At 37.0% G+C, this 23675-nt stretch overlaps 1 protein-coding gene across 1 annotated transcript in view; it reads left to right on the plus strand.

Moving 5' to 3' along the window:
* LOC118851200 (ankyrin repeat and sterile alpha motif domain-containing protein 1B-like) overlaps nt 1-22948 on the plus strand; it is a 33709-nt gene extending 10761 nt beyond the window's left edge. Inside the window, exons 2-4 of the mRNA XM_036760707.1 lie at nt 17510-18102; nt 20638-20710; nt 22839-22948. Coding sequence (XP_036616602.1) covers nt 17510-18102; nt 20638-20710; nt 22839-22948 — 776 coding nt within the window. The remainder of the gene's footprint in view (nt 1-17509; nt 18103-20637; nt 20711-22838) is intronic.
* Nucleotides 22949-23675: the final 727 nt, after the last annotated feature.

The following is a 23675-nucleotide window of genomic DNA, read 5'->3' on the forward strand; positions in this document are numbered from 1 at the left end:
CTCCACCTCTCTGTGACCTAGACAACTCTCTCTGAATGGAAGCACGGTGGCTGATCTCCTCCATTTGGAAGGTTTCTCATTAGGAACTTCTACACCTATGGAATCACAGATTCAGACCCCACCCCCTCCACAATTAGTAACACAAAGTAATTTCAAAAAGTATTCCTTACCAACAACTCCTTACCCCTACGATATCACAAGTTCACATACACAGACACACATGGATTGGTAGCATGCTCCCACATACTTTACATCTTTTGTGTTTGGTTTGTATATGCCTCATCTATATGTGTGTGCATACACATACGTGTATATATATGTATGTATAGATGTGTATGTGTGTATGTATGTATGTGTAAAAGTAGATGTCTCCATTAATAGAATGAAAGCTCCTTGACAGTGTTCGTGGTTTCATTTTTATCTTTGTGTCTCCAATATTTAGCACAGTGCCTAATACACAGTAGATGCTTAATAAATGCTTGTTAATTCATCTATTGATACAATGTATACAGCATGAAAGCAAAAGGATGAAATCCTATGGAAATATGTATGTATACATCCCTACACACACACACACACACACACACACACACACACACACACTACACATACATAATACCATGCAGTTTCAAAAGGTAGAGAGCATGGGAGGCATAGAGCAATCAGTAAAGACTTCCTGTAAGAGGTGCTAAGGATTTGGGAGAGATTTTTCTGCTTTGGAGGAAACTGGAAAGGGTCGATTTCAGAGTATGGAGACATTTAGCTTTTTGAAAAGCTAATTGCAGTTCCACATATCTGCTATCTTTGAAATCTGCTGCAATTAGGTTCCTTCTTAAACAGGTGGTAGTCTGGGGCAAAGATGTGTGAAGAAAGATTATTGAAATTACGGCAATATGTTTTTTTCAAGGCAACTCTAATGCCTTTTTGAAATGCTAATGACAACTCTGTATAGCTATCAGGTTGGAATATTTGCTGTAGATTAAGTAGTCAGGGCTAATTTAATTATTCACTTCTGTGTTTAAGGTATATAGCCATGAAAGGAAAAGTATGAAATCAAGTGGAGACGATGCAAAAACGGCTTTAACCTGCAGGCTTTGTCCCAATTCAGTCTCATGGGAGAGCCCTCTTCCCCACCTCAAAAAGAGAGACAGAGACAGACAGAAAACATCCTGACATTACATTTTAAAAAATATTAAAATTTGGGGCAGCTAGTGAGTAGAGCACCAGCCCCGGAGTCAGGAGGACCTGAGTTCAAATCCAGCCGTAGACACTTGACACACTTACTAGTTGTGTGACCTTGGGCAAGTCACTTAACTCCAATTGCCCTGCCTTCACCCCTTCAAAAAAATTAATTTTAGAAAATTAACGTAAAACTATTTTCTTGCCCTTTCACTTTCCCTCCCCCAACTTTGCCTCCAGTTGGGGGGAAAACTATTTGTTTTTATTTAAGTAAGCCCTTTAGGGTTAAAGAAAGACATTTAAATAATCTGTCAAGACATATCACCCTCACCAAAATATTTGTATTTATCACATTTGATCATCATATCATAGGTGAAAGAAACTTCTAAGATCGTCTAATCTAGTCTTTTCATTTTAAAGATAAGGAACTTGAGGCCCAGAATGCTTGAGTTAGTCACCCAAAATTATACATCTAGCAAGGAGCATATCTTGAATTCAAACCCAGATCTTCTGCCTCCTAATCCACTTCTCTTTCCATTGGGCCATACTCATCCTGGTCTTTGGAAATTGTCCTCCAGCTACACCCTGCCAGGAACAACTACATATGTCCTTCAGTGTTCTAAGGGATTTGTGGAGGGTTTTTCTCTCAACTGCTATTGGCTCAAGCCCCCGTCAGATGTGTCACTCCCATTGCTAAGTGTGAGTGATTAGTATCTGAGTTCCTCTTAACCACCACACCATAATCTCATATTAGCTTTTACAAAAGTATATTTACTTGAAGGATTTAGAAAGAACAATTAAATAAACATTTTTCTCAATAGCATTGGGGCATATTTTCCCCCATCATTCCTCATCTTTGGGTGGAGTAAGCTCAATATTTAGTTCAGTTCTTATGTAGCATTGGTCTCACAAAGATCACTTCCAGATGTAACTTGACTGCTGCATGAACCATTGTCTCAGCCTCTGGTGGCTTGAGTCAAGAGGTTATTTCCACAGATCCTAACTTTCTCTTCAGGGAATCAGGGTTTTGCTGGCTTCATACCAAGACTCTAGTCTTGGTATGTTGGTACACGAAGGGACCCTCCTGACCTTTTATACTCAACAAGGTTTCAGGCTCTATTTCCTTCTTTTAAAATGGAAAAGAGTAAACAGAAACCAAGGACTAAGGGCCATTTCTCAGGGTCGTGTGACCACAAAGGATAGAGGATCCCAAAGTCAGTGGATGCCCTAAACAACTAATTCAGGCCTTTTTGAAGATTGATCCAGGTCTGGCTAAAGGGCCAATCCAAAGAGCCTTCTCCCAAATATGCGGTTAATAAATTGCCCCAATAACCAAACATTTCTCCGTGTTCCACGGTCATTCCAAGGCATTTATTTCCCTTACGTGTTATCATGACTCTCACAGAAATAAGCTTTCCACCTTCTCCATTTGGGGAAGTTACCTCAGCCAAGAAAGCTGATGGAATCTGGGCATGTGCCAGACCCTGCTTATAATAGAGTCATATACTTAAATTTGGAGGGAGCCTTAAAGACCATCTGGGCCAATCCATTCCTTTTCCAAATAAACAAAACTGAATTCTAGAGAGGTTAAAGGTCTTGGCCAGGGTCACACATGTACAAAGTAGTAGAACTGGGATTTTAACCCCTACTCTCTGATTCTTTCTCACGTACTCTTAAAAGCAAGGGAAAGAATAGCTAAAATTGGGGTTTTTAAATCATTTAATTATTTAAAATTTAGATACACAGGTTTTGGATGGGGCTGCTTTCATATCTTTTCAAAGGAGCAGGCATGCCATCGCTGGCAGTGGGGAGAATTACATTTTGTTTTATTCAACCAATGAGCTTTCTCTCTTGCAGTTATGTCTCCATCTGCTGTCAATTTAGATGTCCACTGACAGAGATTCTTAAAGACAGAAAGCATTTAGTTGCATTTTTACAACTGCCAGCAAAAATGTATTTATGTATGCACGTATGTATGTATGTATGCATGTGTGTATATGCACATATTTGTGTTTACACACACCTACAGAGAGAAAGGGAGAAAGGGGAGAGAAAATGATTATGGCAAAACTACTTTTTTTCTTTAATCCCTGGACTTCTAGAGCATAATTACTCCAAAGAATCACACAACTCTTGGCATAATGACAAAACAAATGTTTATTAATTTCCCTTTGTGTCCTAGACATTAACATAGGCACTCAGGAAACAAAGAAAAGACGAAAATAGACCCTTCCTTCAAGGAGTTTACATTTTACTGGGGGAAAATATTGGTATACATTTTATGCCAACAAATAAATGAATAAATACATAAATATATATATATATATATACACATACATACAAAAATACAAGGTATTTTAAGAGGAGGAAGTTCTAATGCCTGGGGAAGTCAAAAAAAGGCTTCTTGTAGGAAGTGGTGCTTGAGTAAGTAGATCTTTTCATTTTGAGAAGGCTTGAGATGTATAGAACACCAGAGATAAAATGAAGGTTGTCTTAATAGAAAATATTTTGGTAATTGAGGAGATGTGAGGTGGTTCAGTGAATAGAACCCCGGACCTAGAATCCGAAAAAGATGAGTTCAAATCCAGCCTCAGACACTCACTCACTATGTCACTTTGGATAAGGCACTTGATCACCATCTGCCTTAGTTTCCTCAACTGTAAAATGATAATGATAATTGCATCTACTTCTGAGGGTTGTTATGAGGATAAAATGAATTCATATGTGTAAAGTGTTTTACCAACCTTACCATTCTGCAAATATGCTATTGCTGTTATTACAAACTGCATGATGAAATGAGACACATTACAGAAAAAAAAAGTAAGAAGAAAATACCACAATCGCATTTAAATAATTTATACCATTAAAGATCATCTTATGATCTTCATTCCCAAACTCGTCATTATGAGTTCTCTATGGAGAGATGAAGATTACAACCTATCCATGCCAGAGAGCACAGGCTGGGAAATCAGAGGACCTGAATTAAAATCCTATCTCTGAAATAAAAGTGGGGAAAGAATCCTATCTCTTATGTTTACATGGAATAATCTGCCTCCTCATCTCTGCCTTAGCTTCCTTGGCTTTCTGTAGGTCCTAGCTAAAATCTAACCATCTCAGGAAGCATTTCCAGATTTCCCTTAATTCTAGTGATTATTTCTGTTGATTATTTCCATCTTGGCTCATCTGAATATAGTTATTTTCATGGCTTTTCTATTAGATTGTGAGCTTCTTGAGAGCAGGGACTGTTTCTACTTTTCTTTGTATCTTCAGCATTTATTATAGTGCCTTACAGATGCACAGTAGGCTGTTTGTATATGTGTATTGACTGATCAAAACAAGTTACCTCATCTGTTTTTTGCCTGACAAATGAGGGAATTGAAACTGGTGGCCTCTGGAGTCCTTTCCAACCCTATGTATGTAATCCCATGGTCTCTCTCTGGATATCATTTCTCTCCTCTGTAAAGTGAGCATCTTGGACTCAGTGCCTTTCCAGGTCAGTTCCAGAACTTGATGAGCTCGTGATTCTGGTCCTTTTCACTTCTGTCCTTGTCTTTTCATAAATTCCTATAGAGGCATCCAGCAGGCTGAAAATATAGCTCTGGTTTGTTAATATTTTGCAAATAGTCATGCAGCACTCAAATTATCCCTCTCTCTTGATATATGATCAGCACGTTGCCTTCTCTTGTCATTTTTGTCCTCAATGATGGCATATAGATAAGTCTTTTTTTGTAATATGCTATAGCCTGCTATAACTACTATAGGTCTTTCCAATGTTCATAGATGTAGGTCCCTCGCAATTGTAATACTTCTGAGTTAGTTTGGTTCCTGATTTACAATGATCTAACATTTTGGGGACTAAAATTTTGGGCTTTGGGAGTCTGGGAATAGATTAAGATTATTGAAAACGTCATGTATCTTCCTAGAGGTGATCAGGTCTGGTATTCTTGCGCAATCCTGAACCACGTTTATTGTCCATTAGCAGCACCTGTCTAAAGTAGGCTTGGAAAAAAATAAGAAAACCGAAAACTCCTTAAGGAATACAAGCTGAAAATCTCTTGCCTTGGTTAATGCCTTTCAGCAGGACATTCCAAATGGCAAATAGTCTATATGTATTTCTTTAGCAAGTTTTAGAAATTGGATTCCAAACTAATTTACTTCAGAATTATCTCTTAATGTGTATCCATTGATACCATCTTATCACAGGCTCTTGGCTTGTAATATCTTCCAGAGAATCACAGCAGCTAAAGAGAAAGATAGATGAAAAAACTGATGTGAGACCCAGCTTTCTGATCTTAATCTTTTTCTTCCCTTAGGTTCAATGACATTTTCATACAAAAATAATAATATCCTTCTGATCTAGACCCCTGGGTAGAGCTTCCAGTGGGAATATTTCATTATTGTTCTTTTGTAGTCTTACAATATTGAATAAATGTGAAGTGACTCACTTGAGCTAATGGAAACGCATAAATTGAGACAGTGGGTGATGCAGCAGACTGGTGACACATTGGACCTGGAGAGAGGAAGACCTGAATTTAAATGTGGGCACACACACTTACTAGCTATATGACCCTAGCCAAGTCATCGTAACTTCTGTTTACTTCAGTTTCCTCAACTGTAAAGTAGAAATAGTCATAGCCCTTATCTCACAGCATTAAAAATCATTCACCACATTGCCTGGCACAAAGGCACTATCTAAATGCTTATTAATCTTCTTTCCTATTTACTTTCTCTTTAATTGTGCTTCCAGCTGCTTGGTCCTGGGCAACTCATTTACTTTCTCACAGTCTCAGTTTCATCACCTGTAAGATGGCGATAATTATATTTGCACTGTGTACATCATAGGACTGTTCACCTGCAAGTCCCTTATTAACCTAAAGCACTACAGAACTCTGTGCCTCTATTATGGGAGCTATAGAGGAATTCCAACCTGTTTTCCTCTAATTTAAAAGGATATTATATAGCTTTAAACAGCAATTATTAATACATAAAATTTTTGAAGTATTGAGGTCAGTGTTAACCATTGACTTTAACAAATGGGAGAGGAAATGATTCTGAAATTTTACTTTTATATCATATATCTCATGCAATCTTTAATGACTTTTAGATATGTAATAGAGGCCGTGGTCTATTTGGATAGAGTGCCATACCGTGAAGATATGAAGACCTCAATTTAAAGATTGCTTCTGTCACTCTAGCCATGTTACTCCAAGCAAATTACTCCCACTCTGGGTTCCTCTAGGACTTTTCCACTATCTTGTGGATGAGTATTTGTGGAGTGAGTACCAAAATCATATAACTTTAGAATTCAGTGTGAATTCTAGCCAACTATTCAGTTTATGTAACTTTTGCTCATGTTAATTATTTGATTCTCCTGCTTTTCCACATATGTGACATTTATTTATTACATAAATAATAGATCTAGAACTGGAAGGGTCCCCAGAGGTCATCTAGTTAAAACTATTCATTTTACAAGTGAGGAAATTGAAGCCTAGGAAGGGTAAGTGAATTGTTTTGGTCATGTAGTAGTTTAAGAGGCAAGATTTTGCATCCTATTTTTCATTTAACAACTTACTTCAGTCATCACCATTAATTCTTCTGTTTTGTAAGAAAGAATGATTCCAAATCAATAGAATTCCATCTTTTCTTTTTTACCCTCACTATGTATTACTTTTTCTGTAGCTTTGGAATAAACTCAAAAATGACAAAAGCAATTTGACTGGATAAAAGTCATAGTGATTGTTTAACCTATGGGCATCTACAAGAATGGAGAGTGCCTTTCAATAAGCTTATAAATCACCATCTTAAAATGTAAGAATGTAATATTCCATCGAATAGTATGCCTAGATTTGTTTTGTTTTGTTTTTCTTTTTTTGGAGGAGGGAAGGCAGGGCAATTGGGGTTAAGTGACTTGCCCAAGGTCACACAGGTAGTAAGTGTGTCAAGTGTCTGAGGCCGCATTTGAACTCAGGTCCTCCTGACTCCAGGGCCGGTACTCTACTCACTGCACCACCTAGCTGCCCCTCCAGATTTGTTTTGAAAAATTGCTTGCCAAAGTTTCTTCTGGCTCCAAGATTCCATGAGTCCATAAGTGGTCAAATGGATGTAAAATTCTTCTCAATTATGTATTTACAGTGACATCAGACTCTGTAAACTAAAATTAATCATAACTGTATTTCTTATTACTGCCCCTACAATAATGTATTTACATTTGTTTACTAGAGGAGATATTGAACCTAACTTTTATTCAATCTAGTTCTCATTAAAAAAATTTTATGTGATATAAAAAATAATTTGTTGTCACCTTATTTGCTTCTTCGTTGCTACATGTAAATTCCACCCCCTTTTAATGTTTGCAATGTAGTTTGGAAATTGTAATTGTAGTTTGAAAACTACATTTCTAAGTGAGTTTAATATATGATTCCTCTCTGTCAAATTCCTGTATATTCAGTGATTCTTAACTTTGTCTTCTATCCTTTTCTATACCTCTAGAAATTTTCATAAATGATTTCTTGAAAAATGTCATTCATGCTGTTTCTTTACAAACATTGTAAGATGATAATATTTTTTCTTCTTAGCTGAAGAATGTAAAACTATGAACAGTGAGTGGAAGCTGAATGATATAAGGAGGAACTAAAGCTTAATATAAGGGAAAACATCTTAAAAATTAACGATATTCAAAAGTAAAAGGGGCTACCTTTGAAGGTAGTAGATTTTTACTGATGTTCTTGAACAAAAATTTGATAGTCATTCATCAGGCATGATGTGAAAATATTTCTCGTTAAGATATGAGTTGGATTAGATGGGCTCTGAAGTCTGTTCCTATTCTGAGATTTTAGAAACTCCTAATTTATCCACCCAACCTTCCAGTCTAACTAGCTGTGTGCCTTTAGACAAGATTCAATCTCTTCACCAATACATGGTAAAAGTTGGATTTGATGACTTCCATATCCTCCATTCATATGGATTACTTAATGAGAGTGCTGGGGGAAGGGTTGGATCTTCCCTACTTTAAGAATACTTATATTTTCTTTATTCCAAGCCACAAAAAGACTCTCTGAAAGTAGCAAGGTGAAGGTTCTTCGAAATATTGCCTTAGACAGCAGAGGCAGGATGGTAGAGAAGAGCCAGGAAGTTGCCTGATTTCTTCCCAGTTTCCCTCAGATACCTTGTTAAATCAAGCCTCTAAATGAATTCTGGAGCAAAAGGACCTACAGAAAGATGGAATGAAACAATTTTCCAGCTTAAGATAACTTAGAAGGACTTTAGGTCTGTCTCATTTGGGTGAAGGGGGAGCACATCCCAGCACAGGCAGTGTCCAGGCAAGACAGTGCAGGGCTCTTAGCCACAGCACATATCAGCAACCAAGGCCCAATGGGGCTGGCTCGGCAGGCCAGTGGAACAACAGGCCAACCATAAGGCCTCCAGCCCCAGCACAAAAAGCAAACTTCTAGGAATCCCCAGAAAAATAGGCATGACCAGGTTGGGCCACCCCAGCACAGTGGGCAAGCCACTAGCACCTGAGGCCCTGGTGCATAAAGGTAGTGACTGGCCCTATGGCCCCTAGCACAAGAAGCTTAGAACAGTACTCCCTGTGCTTCAGGAGCAGAGCTCTACTTTAGAAGTCACAAAACAGGCTAAAATGAGCAAAAACCAAAAAGGAGCCCTGATGATAGAAAGCTACTATGATGACAGGGAAGATCAAAACATGAACTCAGAAGAGGACAACAGTGTCAAAGTGCTTATAGGCAAAGCCTCAAAGGGGAGTAAGAATTGATCTCAAGCCCTAAAACCCTTCTTGGAAGAGCTCAAAAAGGATTTTTAAAATCACATAAGAAAGGTAGAAGAAAAATTGGGGAAAGAAATGAGAGTTATACAAGAGAGAGTCAAGAACTTAGAAAAGGAAGGATGAAAATTGACTGAAGAAAAAAAAATCCACTTGGCCAAGTTGGAAAAAAAAATCCACTGAACAAAAAACCTGTTTAAAAAATAGAATAGATTAAATGGAAGAGAAAGTACAAAGACTAACTGAAGAAAAATAGTTCCTTAAAAATTAGGATTGGGCAAGTGCAAGCTAATAAATATGAGATATCAAAAATCAGTCAAACAAAATCAAAAGAATGAAAAAATAGAAGAAAAATAACATACTTCATGGCAAAAAATAACTGTCCTAGAAAATGGATCCAAGAGAGAGAATTTAAAAATTATTGGATTACCTGAAAGACATGATCAAAAAAGATCCTGTACAGCATCTTTCAAGAAATTATCAAGGAAAAAAGCTCTGATATCCTAGAACCATAAGGTAAACCAGTCATTGAAAGAATCTACCAATCACTTCCTGAAAGAGATCCCAGAATGAAAACTTGATGGGATATTGTAGGCAAATTCCAGAATTATCAGGTCAAGGTACTACAAACAGCCAGAAAGAAACAATTTAAATATCATGGAACCATAGTCAGGATTATACTAATTTAGCAGCTTTTACATTAAAGGATCAGAGGGCTTGGAATATAATATTCTGGAAGGCACAGGGACTACAATTACAACAAAGAATCAACTACCTAGAAAAAGTGAGCATAATGTTGCAGGGGAAAAGATGGATATTCAATGAAATAGGGGACTTTGAATCATTTCTGATGAAAAGACCAGAGCTGAAGAGAAAATTCAACCTTCAAATATGACACAACTTGGAACTCTTGAGAACTGTATCTCTGTTAGGTCAATTAGAAGGGGTATACATAGACAGAGAGTGTAGAAATACATTGAGTGATAACATAAAGAAATTAATGGGTTAGAAAATGATTGTACAGAGAGAAAAGGAAAAGAGGAAGCAGAATAGAGTAAATTAGATCACATAAAGAGGTGCAAAAGACCTATTACAGTAGAGGGAAAGAAGGGAAGGGGTGAACATTGTTTGAACCTTACTCTCATCAGATGTGGCTCAAAGATGGAATAGTATACACACTCAGTTGGGTGTAAAAATTTTTTCTTACCATTTAGGGAAGTAGGAAGGGAAAGGGAAAAGAAAAGGGAGGAAGTTGTGAGAAAAGGTTTGGCAGAAGTAGGAGAGGGAAATAAAAGGGGGGGAGCTGATAGAAATAAGGGCAGATTGAGGGAGGCAGTGGTCAGAAGCAAAACACTGGTGAGGTGGGACAGGGAGGAAGGAGGGAGAAAAGTATAAACAAGGGGAAATATACGATGGAGGGAAGTAATCATAACTGCAAATGTGAATGGGATGGACTCTCCCAAAGAACAGAAGGGGAAAGCAGAGTGGATTAAAAAACAGAATCCTACAACATGTTCTTTATAAGAAACATATTTGAAGCAGAGCAACAAACAGAGTAAAGGTAAAAGGCTGGAGCAGAATATATTATACTTCAGGTGAAGTAAAAAAAAAAGCAAATGTAGCAATCCTGATCTCAGACAAAGCAAAACAAAAATAGATCTAATTAAAAGAGATAAGGAAGGAAACTACATCTTCCTAAAAGGTACCATAGACAGGGAAGTAATACTGAATATACTAAACATATATGCACCAAGTTCCGTAACATCAAAATTCTTAGAGGAGAAATTAAATGAGTTACAAAAAAGAAATAGCAGATCTTTACTTGTGGGGTACCTCAACCTCCCCCTCTCAGCACTAGATAAACCTAACTACAAAATAAACAAGAAAGAAGTTGAGAAGGTGAATAGAATTTTAGAAAAGTTAGATATGATAGACCTCTGGAGAAAACTGAAAGAGGATAGGAAAGAATGTACCTTTTTCTCAGTGGCACATGGCACCTACACAAAAATTGATCATGTATTGGGTCATAAAAACCCCACAATCAAATGCAGAAAGACAGAAGCATCTTTTTAAGATCATGATGCAATAAAAATTATATATAATGAAGGACTATGGAAAGATAGATTAAAATTAATTGGAAACTAAATAATCTAATCCTAAAGAATGAGTGGGTTAAACAACAAATGAAAGAAGCAATCAACAATTTCATCATAGTGAGTGACAATAATAAGACAACATCACAAAGTTTATGGGATGCAGCCAAAGCAGTACTTAGAGGAAATTTTATATTTTTAAATGCTTACATAAATAAAATAGAGAAAAAGGAGATCAACAAACTTGGCCTACAACTAAAAAAGCTAGAAAAAGAACAAATTAAAATTCCCAATTAAATGCAAATTAGAAATTCTGAAACTCAAAGGAGAGATTAATAAAATTGAAATTAAGAAAACTATTTGAGTAATAAAAATAAAGACTGGTTTTATGGAAAAAAAAAACAATGAAATAGGTAAACCTTTGTTCAATTTGATTAAAAGAAAGAATAAAACCAAATTACCAGCATCAAAAATGAAAAAGGTGAATTTACCACCAATGAAGATGAAATTAAATCAATAATTAGGAGCTATTTTGCCCAACTTTATGCCAATAAACCTAACAGTCTAAGTGAAATGCATGGATTCTTAAAAAATTATAAATTGCCCAAATTAACAAAGGAAGAAATAAAATACTTAACCTCACTTTAGAAAATAAAATAGAACAAGTCATCAATGAACTCCATAAAAAAAATCTCCAGGGCCAAATGGATTTACACATAAATTCTACCAAACATTTAAAGAACAATTAATACTAATGCTATATAAACAATTTGGAAAAAAAATAGGTGGAGTCCTGCCAAATTCCTCTTATGATACAAATCTGGTACTGATACCAAAACCAAGAAGAATCAAAATAGAGAAAGGAAATTATAGACCAATTTCCCTAATGAATATTGATGAAAATTTTAAATAAGGGGGTGCCAAGATGGCAGCTGGAAAGCAGGGACTAGTGTGAACTTCCCGCCAAGTCCCTCCAAAAACCTATAAAAAATGGCTCTGAACCAATTCTAGAACTGCAGAACCCATGAAATAGCAGAGGGAAGCAGGGCTCCAGCCCAGGACAGCCTGGATGGTTGCTGGGTGAGATCTATGCTGCACAGAGCTGGGAGTGGAGCGGAACAGAGCGGAGCCCAGCGTGGGCGGGGCAGACCAAACAGACCAGTAGCAGGGCAGAGCATGCCCTAGCACCCTGAATCACTGAGCTACAGCAGTTACCAGACTTCTCAACCCACAAACACCAAAGACAACAGAGAAGGTTAGTGGTAAAAGCTGAGGGGAGGGGAAGGAGTTTGTGGTTCGGCCACCGCCCCGGGGGCAGCAGAGGTGGGGCAGCTACAGAACTACAGCTGCAGTTGCTTCCAGCCCCAGGCCCACCTTCAGCAGGAGTGCAGAGCCTGCTGAAGATCTAAGTCCAGTCCAGGTTGGGGGTTCTTAGGGAAGGAGGAGTGCTGGTGTGGCAGAGCTGGCTGTAATAGGTCTGAAATCAACAGCACATCCGCCCAAGCTTGGAACATAGAACTCTTTACTCTGCAAGCAGTCATACCCCGCTGAAAAACTCAAGGGTCAAGTAAGTTGGCTGGGAACATGGCCAGGAAGCGAAAATGCACCCAGATTCAGTCTCAGACTTTGGAATCCTTCTTTGGTGACAAAGAAGACCAAAACATACACACAGAAGAAGTCAACAAAGTCAAAGAGCCTGCAACAAAAGCCTCCAAGAAAAACATGAACTGGTCTCAGGCCATGGAAGAGCACAAAAAAGGATTTGGAAAAGCAAGCTAGAGAAGTAGAGGAAAAATGGGAGGAGAAATGAGAAGGATGTGAGAAAACCATGAAAAACAAGTCAATGACTTGCTAAAGGAGACCCAAAAAAATACTGAAAAATATACTGAAGAAAACAACACCTTAAATAATAGACTAATTCAAAAGGCAAAAGAGCTCTGAAATGCCTTGAAAGAATGCCTTGAAAGGCAGAATTAGCCAAATGGAAAAGGAGGTCCAAAAGATCACTGAAGAAAATACTACCTTAAAAATTAGATTGGAGCAAGTGGAAGCTAGTGACTTTCTGAGAAATCAAGATATTATAAAACAGAACCAAAGGAATGCAAAAGTGGAAGACAATGTGAAATATCTCATTGGAAAAAGCACTGACCTGGAAAATAGATCCAGGAGAGACAATTTAAAAATTATTGGACTACCTGAAAGCCATGAACAAAAAAAGAGCCTAGATGTCATCTTTCAAGAAATCATCAAGGAGAACTGCCCTGATATTCTAGAGCCACAGGGCAAAATAGAAATTGAAAAAATCCACCGATTGCCTCCTCAAATAGATCCCAAAAAGAAATCTTCTAGGAATGTTGTCACCAAATTCCAGAGCTCCCAGATCAAGGAGAAAATACTGTAAGCAGCCAGAAAGAAACAATTTGAGTATTGTGGAAACCCAATCAGAATGACCCAAGATCTAGCAGCTTCTACATTAAGAGACCGAAGGGTATGGAATACAATATTCCAGAGGTCAATGGAGCTAGGAATAAAACCAAGAATCATCTACCCAGAAAAACTGAGTATCATGCTCCAAGGCAAATTATGGATTTTCAAGAGAGGACTTTCAAACTTTCTCAGTGAAAAGACCAGAGCTGAATAGAAAATTTGACTTTCAAACACAAGAATCAAGAGAAGCATGAAAAGGCAATCAAGAAAAAGAACAAGAAAAAGAAATTGCAAGGGACTTACTAAAGTTGAACTGTTTTGTTTACATTCCTACATGGAAAGATGATGTGTTTGATTAATGAGACCTCAGTATTAGGATAGCTGAAGGGAATATGCACATACATATAGGGTGAGTTGAAGATGTAGGGATGATATCTAAGAGAAATAAAATCAAATTAAGGGATGAGAGAGGAATATATTGAGAGAGGGAGAAAGGGAAAGATAGAATGGGGTAAATTATCTCGCATAAAAGTGGCAAGAAAAAGCAGTTCTGTAGGAAGAGAAGAAAAGGCAGGTGAGGGGGAATGAGTGAATCTTGCTCTCATCAGATTTGACCTGAGGAGGGAATACCATACACACTCAATTGGGTATCTTACCCCACAGGAAATAAGGAGGAAGAAGATAAAAAGGGGGGGGGATGCTAGAAGGGAGGGCAGATGGGGGAGAAGGTAATCAAAAAGAAACACTTTCAAAAAGGACCGGGTCAAGGGAGAAAATTGGATATAGGGGGATAGGTTAGGAAGGAGCAAAATATAGTTAGTCGTTCACAACATGAGTATTGTGGAAGGGTTATACATAATGATACACATGTGGCCTATGTTGAATTGCTTGACTTCTTAGGGAGGGTGGGTGGGAAGGGAGAAGGGGAGAGAATTTGGAACTCAAAGTTTTAAAAACAGATGTTCAAAAGCAAAAAAAAAGTTTTTGCATGCAACTAGAAAATAAGATACAGAGGCAACGGGGCACAGAAATTTATCTTCTCCTACAAGAAAGGAAGGGAAAATGGGATAGGAGGGGAGTGGGGTGACAGAAGGGAGGGCTGACTGGGGAACAGGGCAACCAGAATATATGACATCTTGGAGTGGGGGGAGGGTAGAAATGGGGAGAAAATTTGTAATTCAAACTCTTGTGAAAATCAATGCTGAAAACTAAATATATTAAATAAATTAAATTTAAGTGGCAAAAAATGTTAAATAAAATATCAGAAAAGATATTACAACAATTTATTACAAGGATAATACACCATGACCAGGTGGAATTTATACCACGAATGCAGGATAGGTTCAATATTAGAAAAAACTATGAGCATAATTGACCATATCAGTAACAAAACTAGTAGAAATTTCTCATTATCTCAATAGGTGCAGAAAAAAGTTTTTGACAAAATATAGCACCCATTCCTATTAAAAACACCAAAGAGCATAGGAATAAATGCCTTTCTTTAAATAATATGTAGTATCTATTTAAAGCATTGTATCTAATGAGGATAAGCTAGGAACTTTCCCAATAAGATCAGGAATGAAATAAGGATGCCCATTATCACCACTATTATTCAGTAATATACTAGACATGTTAGCTTTAGCAATAAGAGAAGAAAAAGAAATTGAAGAAATTAGAATAGGCAATGAGGAGACAAAACTATCACTCTTTGCAGATAATATGATGACGTTTTTGGAGAATCCTAGAGAATCAACTAAAGAAACTACTTGAAATAATAAACAACTTTAGCACAGTTGCAGGTTATAAAAGAAACCCACATAAATCATCAGCACTTCTATATGTTACCAATAAAGCTCAACAGAAAGAAATAGAAAGAGAAATTCCATTTAAAATAACTGTAGACAATATAACATATTTGGGAGTCGGCCTGCCAAGACAAACCCAGGAACTATATGAACACAATTACAAAACACATTTCACACAAATAAAGTCAGATCTAAACAATTAGAAAAATATCAGTAGCTCAGGGTAGGCTAAGCTAATATAATAAAAGTGACAATTCTACCTAAATTAATTTATTAATTCAGTGCCAAACTAATCGAACAACCACCAATCTATTTTATTGAGCTAGAAAAAATAATAACAAAATTCATCTGGAAGAGGAAAAGGTCAAGAATATCAAGGGAAATAATTTTAAAATGCAAAGGAAGGTAGCCTAGCCATACCAGATCTAAAACTATATTATAAAGTGGTAGTCATCAAAACTCTTTGATATTGCCTAGGAAATAGAGTGGTAGATCAGTGAAACAGGTTAAGTACAGAAGACACAGTAGTAAATGACTATAGTAATCTACTGTTTAATAAACTCAAAGACTCCAATTTCTGGAATAAGAACTCAATATTTGACAAAAAAACTGCTAGGAAACCTGCAAAATAGTATGCTTTCAGAAACTCGGCATAGACCAACCTCTCACACTGTATACCAAGATAATGTAAAAATGCATACATGATTTAGACATAAAGAGTGATAACATAAGCAAATTAAGAGAGTGAAGAATGTTTTGCCTGTCTTATCTATGGAGAAGGGAAGAATTTATGACCAAACAAAAGATAGAGAACATTATGAAATGCAGAATGGATGATTTTGATTATATTAAATTAAAAAGTTTTTGTACAAACAAAACCAATGCAACCAAGTTTAGAATGAAAGTAGAAAGATGGGAAAATTTTTACAGCCTTTATTTCTGACAAAGGCCTCATTTCTCAAATATATAGAGAATTGAGTCAAATTTATAAGAATACAAGGCATTCTCCAGTTGAGAAATAATCAAAGGATATAAACAGGGAGTTTTAGATGAAGAAATTTAAGCTATCTACAATCATATAAAAAACTCTAAATCACTACTGATTAGGGAAATGCAAATTAAAACAACTCTGACTTGCCACCTCACACCTATCAGATTGGCTAACATGATAGAAAAGAAAAATGATAAATGTTGGAAAAGATGTAGGAAAGTCAGGGCACTGATGCATTGTTGGTGGAGTCGAGAACTGATCTAACCATTCTGGAAAGTCATTTGGAAGTATTCCCAAAGGGCTATAAAACTGTGATCCAGCAATACCACTTCTAGGTATATATCCCAAAGAGATCATAAAAAAGGGAAAAGGATCCATGTGTACAAAAATATTTATAGCAGCTATTTTTGTGGTGGCAAAGAATTGAAAATTGAATGGCTGAACAAATCATGGTATATGAATGTAATGGAATACTATTGTGTTATAAGAAATGATGAGCAGGTGGATTTTAGAAAAAACCTGGAAAGACTTACATGGAGTGATGCTGAGTGAAGTGAACAGAACCAGGAGAACATTGTTCACAGTAATAGCAACATTGCACGATGATCAACTATGATAGACTTGGCTACTCTCAGCCATACAATCCATGATCCAAAACAATTCCAAGACACCCATGATGGAAAACACTGTTGGAATCCAGGGAAAGAATTATGGAGTCTGAATATAGATCAAAACATGTTATTTTCACTTTTTTGTTTTCCCTTCGTTTTTCCCTTTTGTTTTGATTCTTTTTTTTCCCAACATGGCTAATGTGGAAATATATTTGAAGTGATTGTATATGTACAGCCTATATCAGATTGCTTGCTGTCTTGGGAATAGGGGAGGAAGAGAAGAGAAGGAAAATTTGGAATTCAAAATCTTATAAAAATGAGTGTTGAAAACTATTTTTACATGGAATTGGAAAAAATCAAATATTTTTAAGAGGAAAAAAGAGAAATATTCCCCTAGTTTATTTTAGAAGACTTCCATTTACAAATATGCATTATGTTCACTATAAGTCAGAAGCAAATCCATTGCAAAGTAAGATAAGGCCACATAGAAATCAATCAGACATGGTAACCTAAACTCCTCGAAATTAAGAATGGCAAAGCAATTATTAACGGTTTTGTTGACATTTACCAACAAAATTGAAGCAAACACAGAAATTGATTGCATTCTTCTCCTTTTGCAGATCCCTGTCAACAGGAAGAAAATGACCCTCCAGAGGACCATGATCCTGGGCAATTTGCAGGCCTGCTCCATGGATCTTCTCCAGCCTGTGAGTCCCCTGATAACCCACTTCGTCTCTATAGCAAAGCAAACATGTGCGGAAGAGCACAGGAAGAAATTAGTTTGATGAATAATCCTGTCCATTATCAGCAGCCTCCACCAGGAAATAACCCAGGAGCTCCAGTAAAGAAAATTAAGCCCAAAGTGGTTAGTAGAACCATTTTTCACACAAAAAGCCATCCATTAGAAAATCACACCCTTGTTGGCACAAGAACAGCAAGAAATGGAACAAGAAATGGGAATGGGGACCAGTGGGGTGTTAGCACAGGAGGATTCGTGGAGCGAGCCTGTACTCTAGGAAGGATACGGTCTTTGCCAAAGGCCCTTCTTGATTTGCATTTGTCCAAAAATGTTTCCAAATCTGATTCTGATCTCATTGCTTACCCATCCACTGAGAAAACTTCAAGGGTGAACTGGAGTGAATCCTCAACAACTGAACCCAGTTCTAAAGGGAATTCTGAGAGGACTCCTTCCTTCACTTCTGAATGGGAAGAAGTAAGTTGAATCTTTTTTTTATTATTTATTAAACAAGACAGTGGAATTGGGTAGTTGGGGAAGGGACAGATTTTAAATGTCTTATACTTCTAGAGGTAAAAAGAAAAGAGTATGTTCATCATAGAAGGCAGAAAGGGTATCTAATGGAAATGCTTTACTATTTTGCAACTAGTATCATAGATCGAACATAGTTCCTCATATGAAGAGAAAGCTTTTTATGACCAAAGGAATTGATGCCCATCTAATTATATGGTGCAAATTTTTAAAAATATAATGCATATATCATTTTATAGTTTATGAAGATGTTTACACTTTATAAAACTCATTCCTCCGAGCAACCCCATGAGGTAGGTAGGGCATGTTTTAGTATTCTCATTCTACCATTGTAGAAATTGAGGTTCAGAGAGTCCAAGAGAATTGCATATGGTGACGGATCCAGAAAAAAAAAAAACAGGACTCTAGCTCTCTTGGTTTCTAGGCCAGCACCCTTCTTGTTATGTCAAGGAAATTCCACTGTTGCAAGGACATGGAAAAGATGGTTAAATAGCAAATATTGACTACTTATGTGATCAGCTTCCTTCCCGTTAATCAACATTCCTGCTATTTTCATGCTTTCATCTAGTAGGTAACAGGTGGTTTTTCCCCCAATTTTCTGCATCTGTATTCTCTTTCATTAGTTATAAGGCAGTGTGCTTTAGGAAGTCTGAGAGTCATCTTCAGAAAGGGTTGAATTCAAGGTCTACCCTTGACATATGCTGACTGAGTGACCCTGGGCAAATCTCTTAATTCTCAGTTCTTCAGGTAATGCTCTAAGACAATGACATCCAGTGTAGATACCAACATTGGCAGCATTAGGAGTTCCCTACACCCATGAAATTGTGGATCTTGTCCTTCCTTCCCTACACATACATATACCCATGGACCTACAAAATCACCACTGAGCACTTGGCTATTAGCAGAAGTTAGAGTTTAGAATTAGTTAGCTTAGATAATGAGGACATGTAGCCAATGTCATGAATTCAGTTCATGTACAGAGGAAATAAGCTTTTTGTGTGGGCATAGGCAGAGTCATCATCATAAATAATCTCACAAAAGGCATGCCATTGGTCATGAGTAGAGGTGAGAGTATGAATCTCTCACCCTAAATTAATCATTAAATATCAAATTTTTAAAAAAGCTTCCAGTATTCCAAGGAATATACATGGCCCTGTTCTATTTCACATCTTTTTAATAAATGAGCTGTTTAAAGCCATAGATGGTAACCTTATCACATTTGCAAGAGACACAAACGTGGAAGCAATAGTTAACACAATGAATAACAGAGTCAAGATGCAAAGTGGACAGGACAAAACATTGAGCTGAATCTAATAATTTTAAGTTGAATGGGGATAAATAACAAATCTGATATTTGGTTTCAAGCATGGATTTCAGAAGTATAAGACAGGGGAGTGTGCTTACACACATCTTCACTAAAAAAAAGATGTGGAGGTTTGAGTGGACTGAAATCCCAACATACCGTAAGAGTGATATGGCAGCCAAGGAAGCTAAGGCATTCTTAATCTGAATGAAGACAAGCATAGCTTTCCAAGAATACAAAGGTGATAGACCTCTGTCCTGGTCAGACCACATCCAGAGCACTGTGTTCATTTCTGGGCATTGCAGTTTAAGGTGGATACTGATAAATTGGAGAACTTGAAGAGGAAATGAGTGAAGACACTGGAAGGGGGCTTGAATTCATAATGTGTGAAGGTTAGTTGAAGGAAACAGGAATGTTTATCCTATAAAAGAGAAGACTCAGTGAGGACATTAAACCTGTCTTCAAATTTGAAGGGTGGTCTCCTGGAAAATTGAACTTCCTCTGCTTGCCCCCTAGGAATAGAACTGGGAGTAATGGTCAGAATTTTCAGACATGAAGTTTTAGGCTTGACTGTAGGGGAAAAATACAAACTCTGAGTTGCACAAAGGAGCATTTTAGGACATACTGGGCTCCTTCTTCATTGGAGGTCTTCAGGAAGTGGTTGAATTGTTGACTTGTTAGGGATACTGCCAATGAATTGTTTTTCATGTTGGATTGGATGAGATGGTTTCTGACGTCCCTTCCAATGGTGTGTTTCTCTGTTTTGTTAATAATTCATATCTTATAGGGAAACAACTAGAAACATGTGCTGCTACTGATGAGTCTCTCTCTGTCTCTTTCTCTCTCTCTCTGTCTCTCTCTCTCTCTATCTGTCTCATATATATGTACACACATGTATAATATGTATATGAAAAATTACTTAAAATCTTACCATTAATGTTTAAGTTAAATTCATTAAAGCATGAAGGAAAAGATGCCAGAGTCCGATTTCTACAAAAAAGTATGATTTTATTTTTAATAACAGGATCCAATGTAATATAGACTTCTCCCTAAAGCTTTCCCTTGATTGTGGTATTGTTGCGTGCACAATACTAAAGATGTTCTGCTTTTGTGTTTGGGAAATTATCAGATGCAATGAAGACATTTAATGAGTTCTCGTTGTTTTTGTTTTTTTACAGATTGATAAAATAATGAGCTCTATAGATGCTGGAATCAACAATGAACTCGAAGAGATGAATGATGATATTACAAGTAAGGAAACCTTTCTCTTTAAGTATTATTGAAATGAAAATGTGATAAAAACAACACCTAAAATTAGTGCTGACCTCTAGCTACTTAAGCTTAAATTGAAGGGGAAAAATAGCATTTTGTGTTCTATTGTAATAACTATACTGAAAATTCCCTTCATTTTTACAGAAACTACAATCCAATATGTTTCAGTTAAGTTCAACAGTTTCTAAACTTCTACTGTGCTTAATGACAAGTGATAATTCATAAAAATAATGCTTTAATTTTTTATCATAGTTTAATTTCATCCAGATTCTATTGTACTGAGTCAGTCAACATGCATTATTGAGTTCCTGCAAAGAGTATTAGGTACCTGACCATATGAGGCACTGAGTCTAGTTTTTGGTTCTGAACACTAAATGCAATAGTCAATTTCTTATTTGATGAAATACATGTAATCTGATTCAATCAATTCAACAAACATTCAGAAAGTACTTCCCATGGGCACAAAGTGCTAGGTGTTGGATTTACAAAGACAAACAAAACATTGATATCTTAGTCAACATCCAATCTCCTTTTAGAAAAATTGGGGTAGGGATTGATATAATGAAACATTTCCTGACAGCTATCCAATAGTACAGATTAAAAATCCCTACAGACACCAGTACAATGGAGGTGTTTGGAGTTAGTCTTTATTTTTTATTCCAAATGACAATAACTAGAATCGGCAAACAGATACTGTAATCCAAATATTATCTGTAATGGCATTACATTGTAGAGATAAATGGCATAGCTATTCACCAACATGAAAATGAAATAAATAGTTGGTATGAAGGCATAATGGGACAGCTAGGTGGTACAGTGGATAGAGTGGCAGGCCTAAAGTCAGGAAACCTGAATTAAAATCTAGCCTCAGGCAAGAACTATGTGAGCCTGGGCAAGTTACTTAACCCTGTTTGCCTCAGTTTCCTCATTTATAAAATGAGCTGGAAAAGGAAATAGCAAACCACTCCAGTATCTTTGCCAAGAAAATCCCAAATGGGGCCAGGAAGAGTCAGGCCTGACTGAAACAACTGAACAACAACAACAACAGCCTGAAATCATAATACCTTATCAAAATAGCTACCCATTATTCCAAAGGCCTGTCTTGGAAAGTACTGGGCTCTTCCTCCTTGGAGGTCCTCAAGTGAAAAGTAGATAACAATTTGTAGGCTGTGTAATGAAAGGTATCCTTTTCTAGTTATAAATTGAAGTAGATCATCATTGAATACCTCACAGCTCCAAAACTGTGTGTTTCTTTCACATATTACTTCCTTCAAGGAGTTTACTTACAATCACAGCATTAAAAAAAACTGGGCAAAATGTCTGGTCTAACCCCCTCATTGTACCAAGGATAAAATTTATGCGTATGAAGGTCAGTAATTATTAGTACATTTTGAAAAAAAGCAAGCCATAAACACATCCTTGTTCATTCTTGTAAATAAACACACAGAATACCGACTCACATAATTTTTGCTTTGTGCTTACTTATGAAAGTGCTTTGGAAATTGAAAGAGTGTGGGTAATTATGTTCTTTTGTTCCAGCATAAGTCATTGGGAGTTCTGGGTCTTTAGTTTCAGTTATTGCTCATGCTGCAGTAATTATATTGTTAGTGTTTTGTTGATCCTAATTTCTTATTAATTCTTATCACCAATTAGTGTCACAGAGATATCCTTACTGATGATAGAGACATTTTCATATAGAGCAATGTTGACCCAGTAGGAGGTCCCTTTGATTGGAGGCTTCAGCCTCGCCTTTACCATGACATGGATCCTAGGCCATTGCCAGTCATCTTGACTTTTGTCCTGCCACTGGACTTTGGTGCCTTAAGAAGAGAGAGTGAGGCAGATGATTTTGTGCAACTCAGCTTCACTTAAATCCAATACACGTACAAGTCATCACCCATGATATCATCGGTTATCTTCCAAAACAAAGAACAAACAACATCATAGCATACATATACAGAGCTCTCTGCTGGACTTTCTAAGATGGGAGCTGGAAGAGATTTAGCATCCTTCTTAAAAGTGTTTCAGAGGGAGGGATATGTGTTATGGTAAGCTTATGATGCCTTTCTCCTGTTAACTCATGTTAAGAAAGTAACGATGTTCACAGGAAGAATTGGCATAGTTGAAGTTGAGCTGGAGTCAGAAAATCTGCCTTCCAGCCACACTTCTACCACTCGTGATAAGTGGAACCTGAAGAAAGGCATTAAACTTTTCTGAGCCTCTTTTTTCATCAGTAAAATGTAAGTGGTTGGATCGATGAACTCTATAATTGTTCCTGTATCTGTTCTTCTATTGCTATCATTATAATCATCCTCATCATCATTTACTTTCGCCTCTGATTTCTTTGGAGAGGCAACATGACACAGTGAAAAATACTGGATCAGGAGTCAATTACTACCTTTATGACCATGGCTAAGTCACTAAGTTACTCAACCCCAGTTTATATCTCTATAAAATGAGAAAGTTTTTACTAAATGACTTCTAAATTCACTCCCAACTCAAAATCTATGATCCCTTTGAGGAAATCCCCAACTTTCATGGAGAATGGCAATTCTTTCACAACTCCTTGTATTCCTGATGTATTTCCTGAGACTCAAAGGGATTGAGTCTTGCTCAGGCTCAAACAGTCAGTACGGGTAAGAAACAGGGATGAACCTAGGTTTTCCTGACTCTAATGCCATTTCTCTACCCATCCCTACACATTGCCTCTGTGGATCCTGTCCTCCATAGATCCCCTGTGGATCCTCTCACGTAGAATTGGCATGAAATCATTGGCAGTCAAACGCTTCTACTTAGAGATACCTAGAATAATTCCTGTAAAAAATGATTGTGGTATGATTTTAAGAACAAAGATAAAAATCACTTTTAGAAGGTACTGGAGTGAGCAGTTTGGACTTCCTGACCTGGTTTTGGAATCAGGGTAAAGTCATGGTTTAATTTTGCC

Source organism: Trichosurus vulpecula, chromosome 5, assembly GCF_011100635.1.
Source record: "Trichosurus vulpecula isolate mTriVul1 chromosome 5, mTriVul1.pri, whole genome shotgun sequence".
Classification (NCBI taxonomy): Eukaryota; Metazoa; Chordata; class Mammalia; order Diprotodontia; family Phalangeridae; genus Trichosurus; species Trichosurus vulpecula.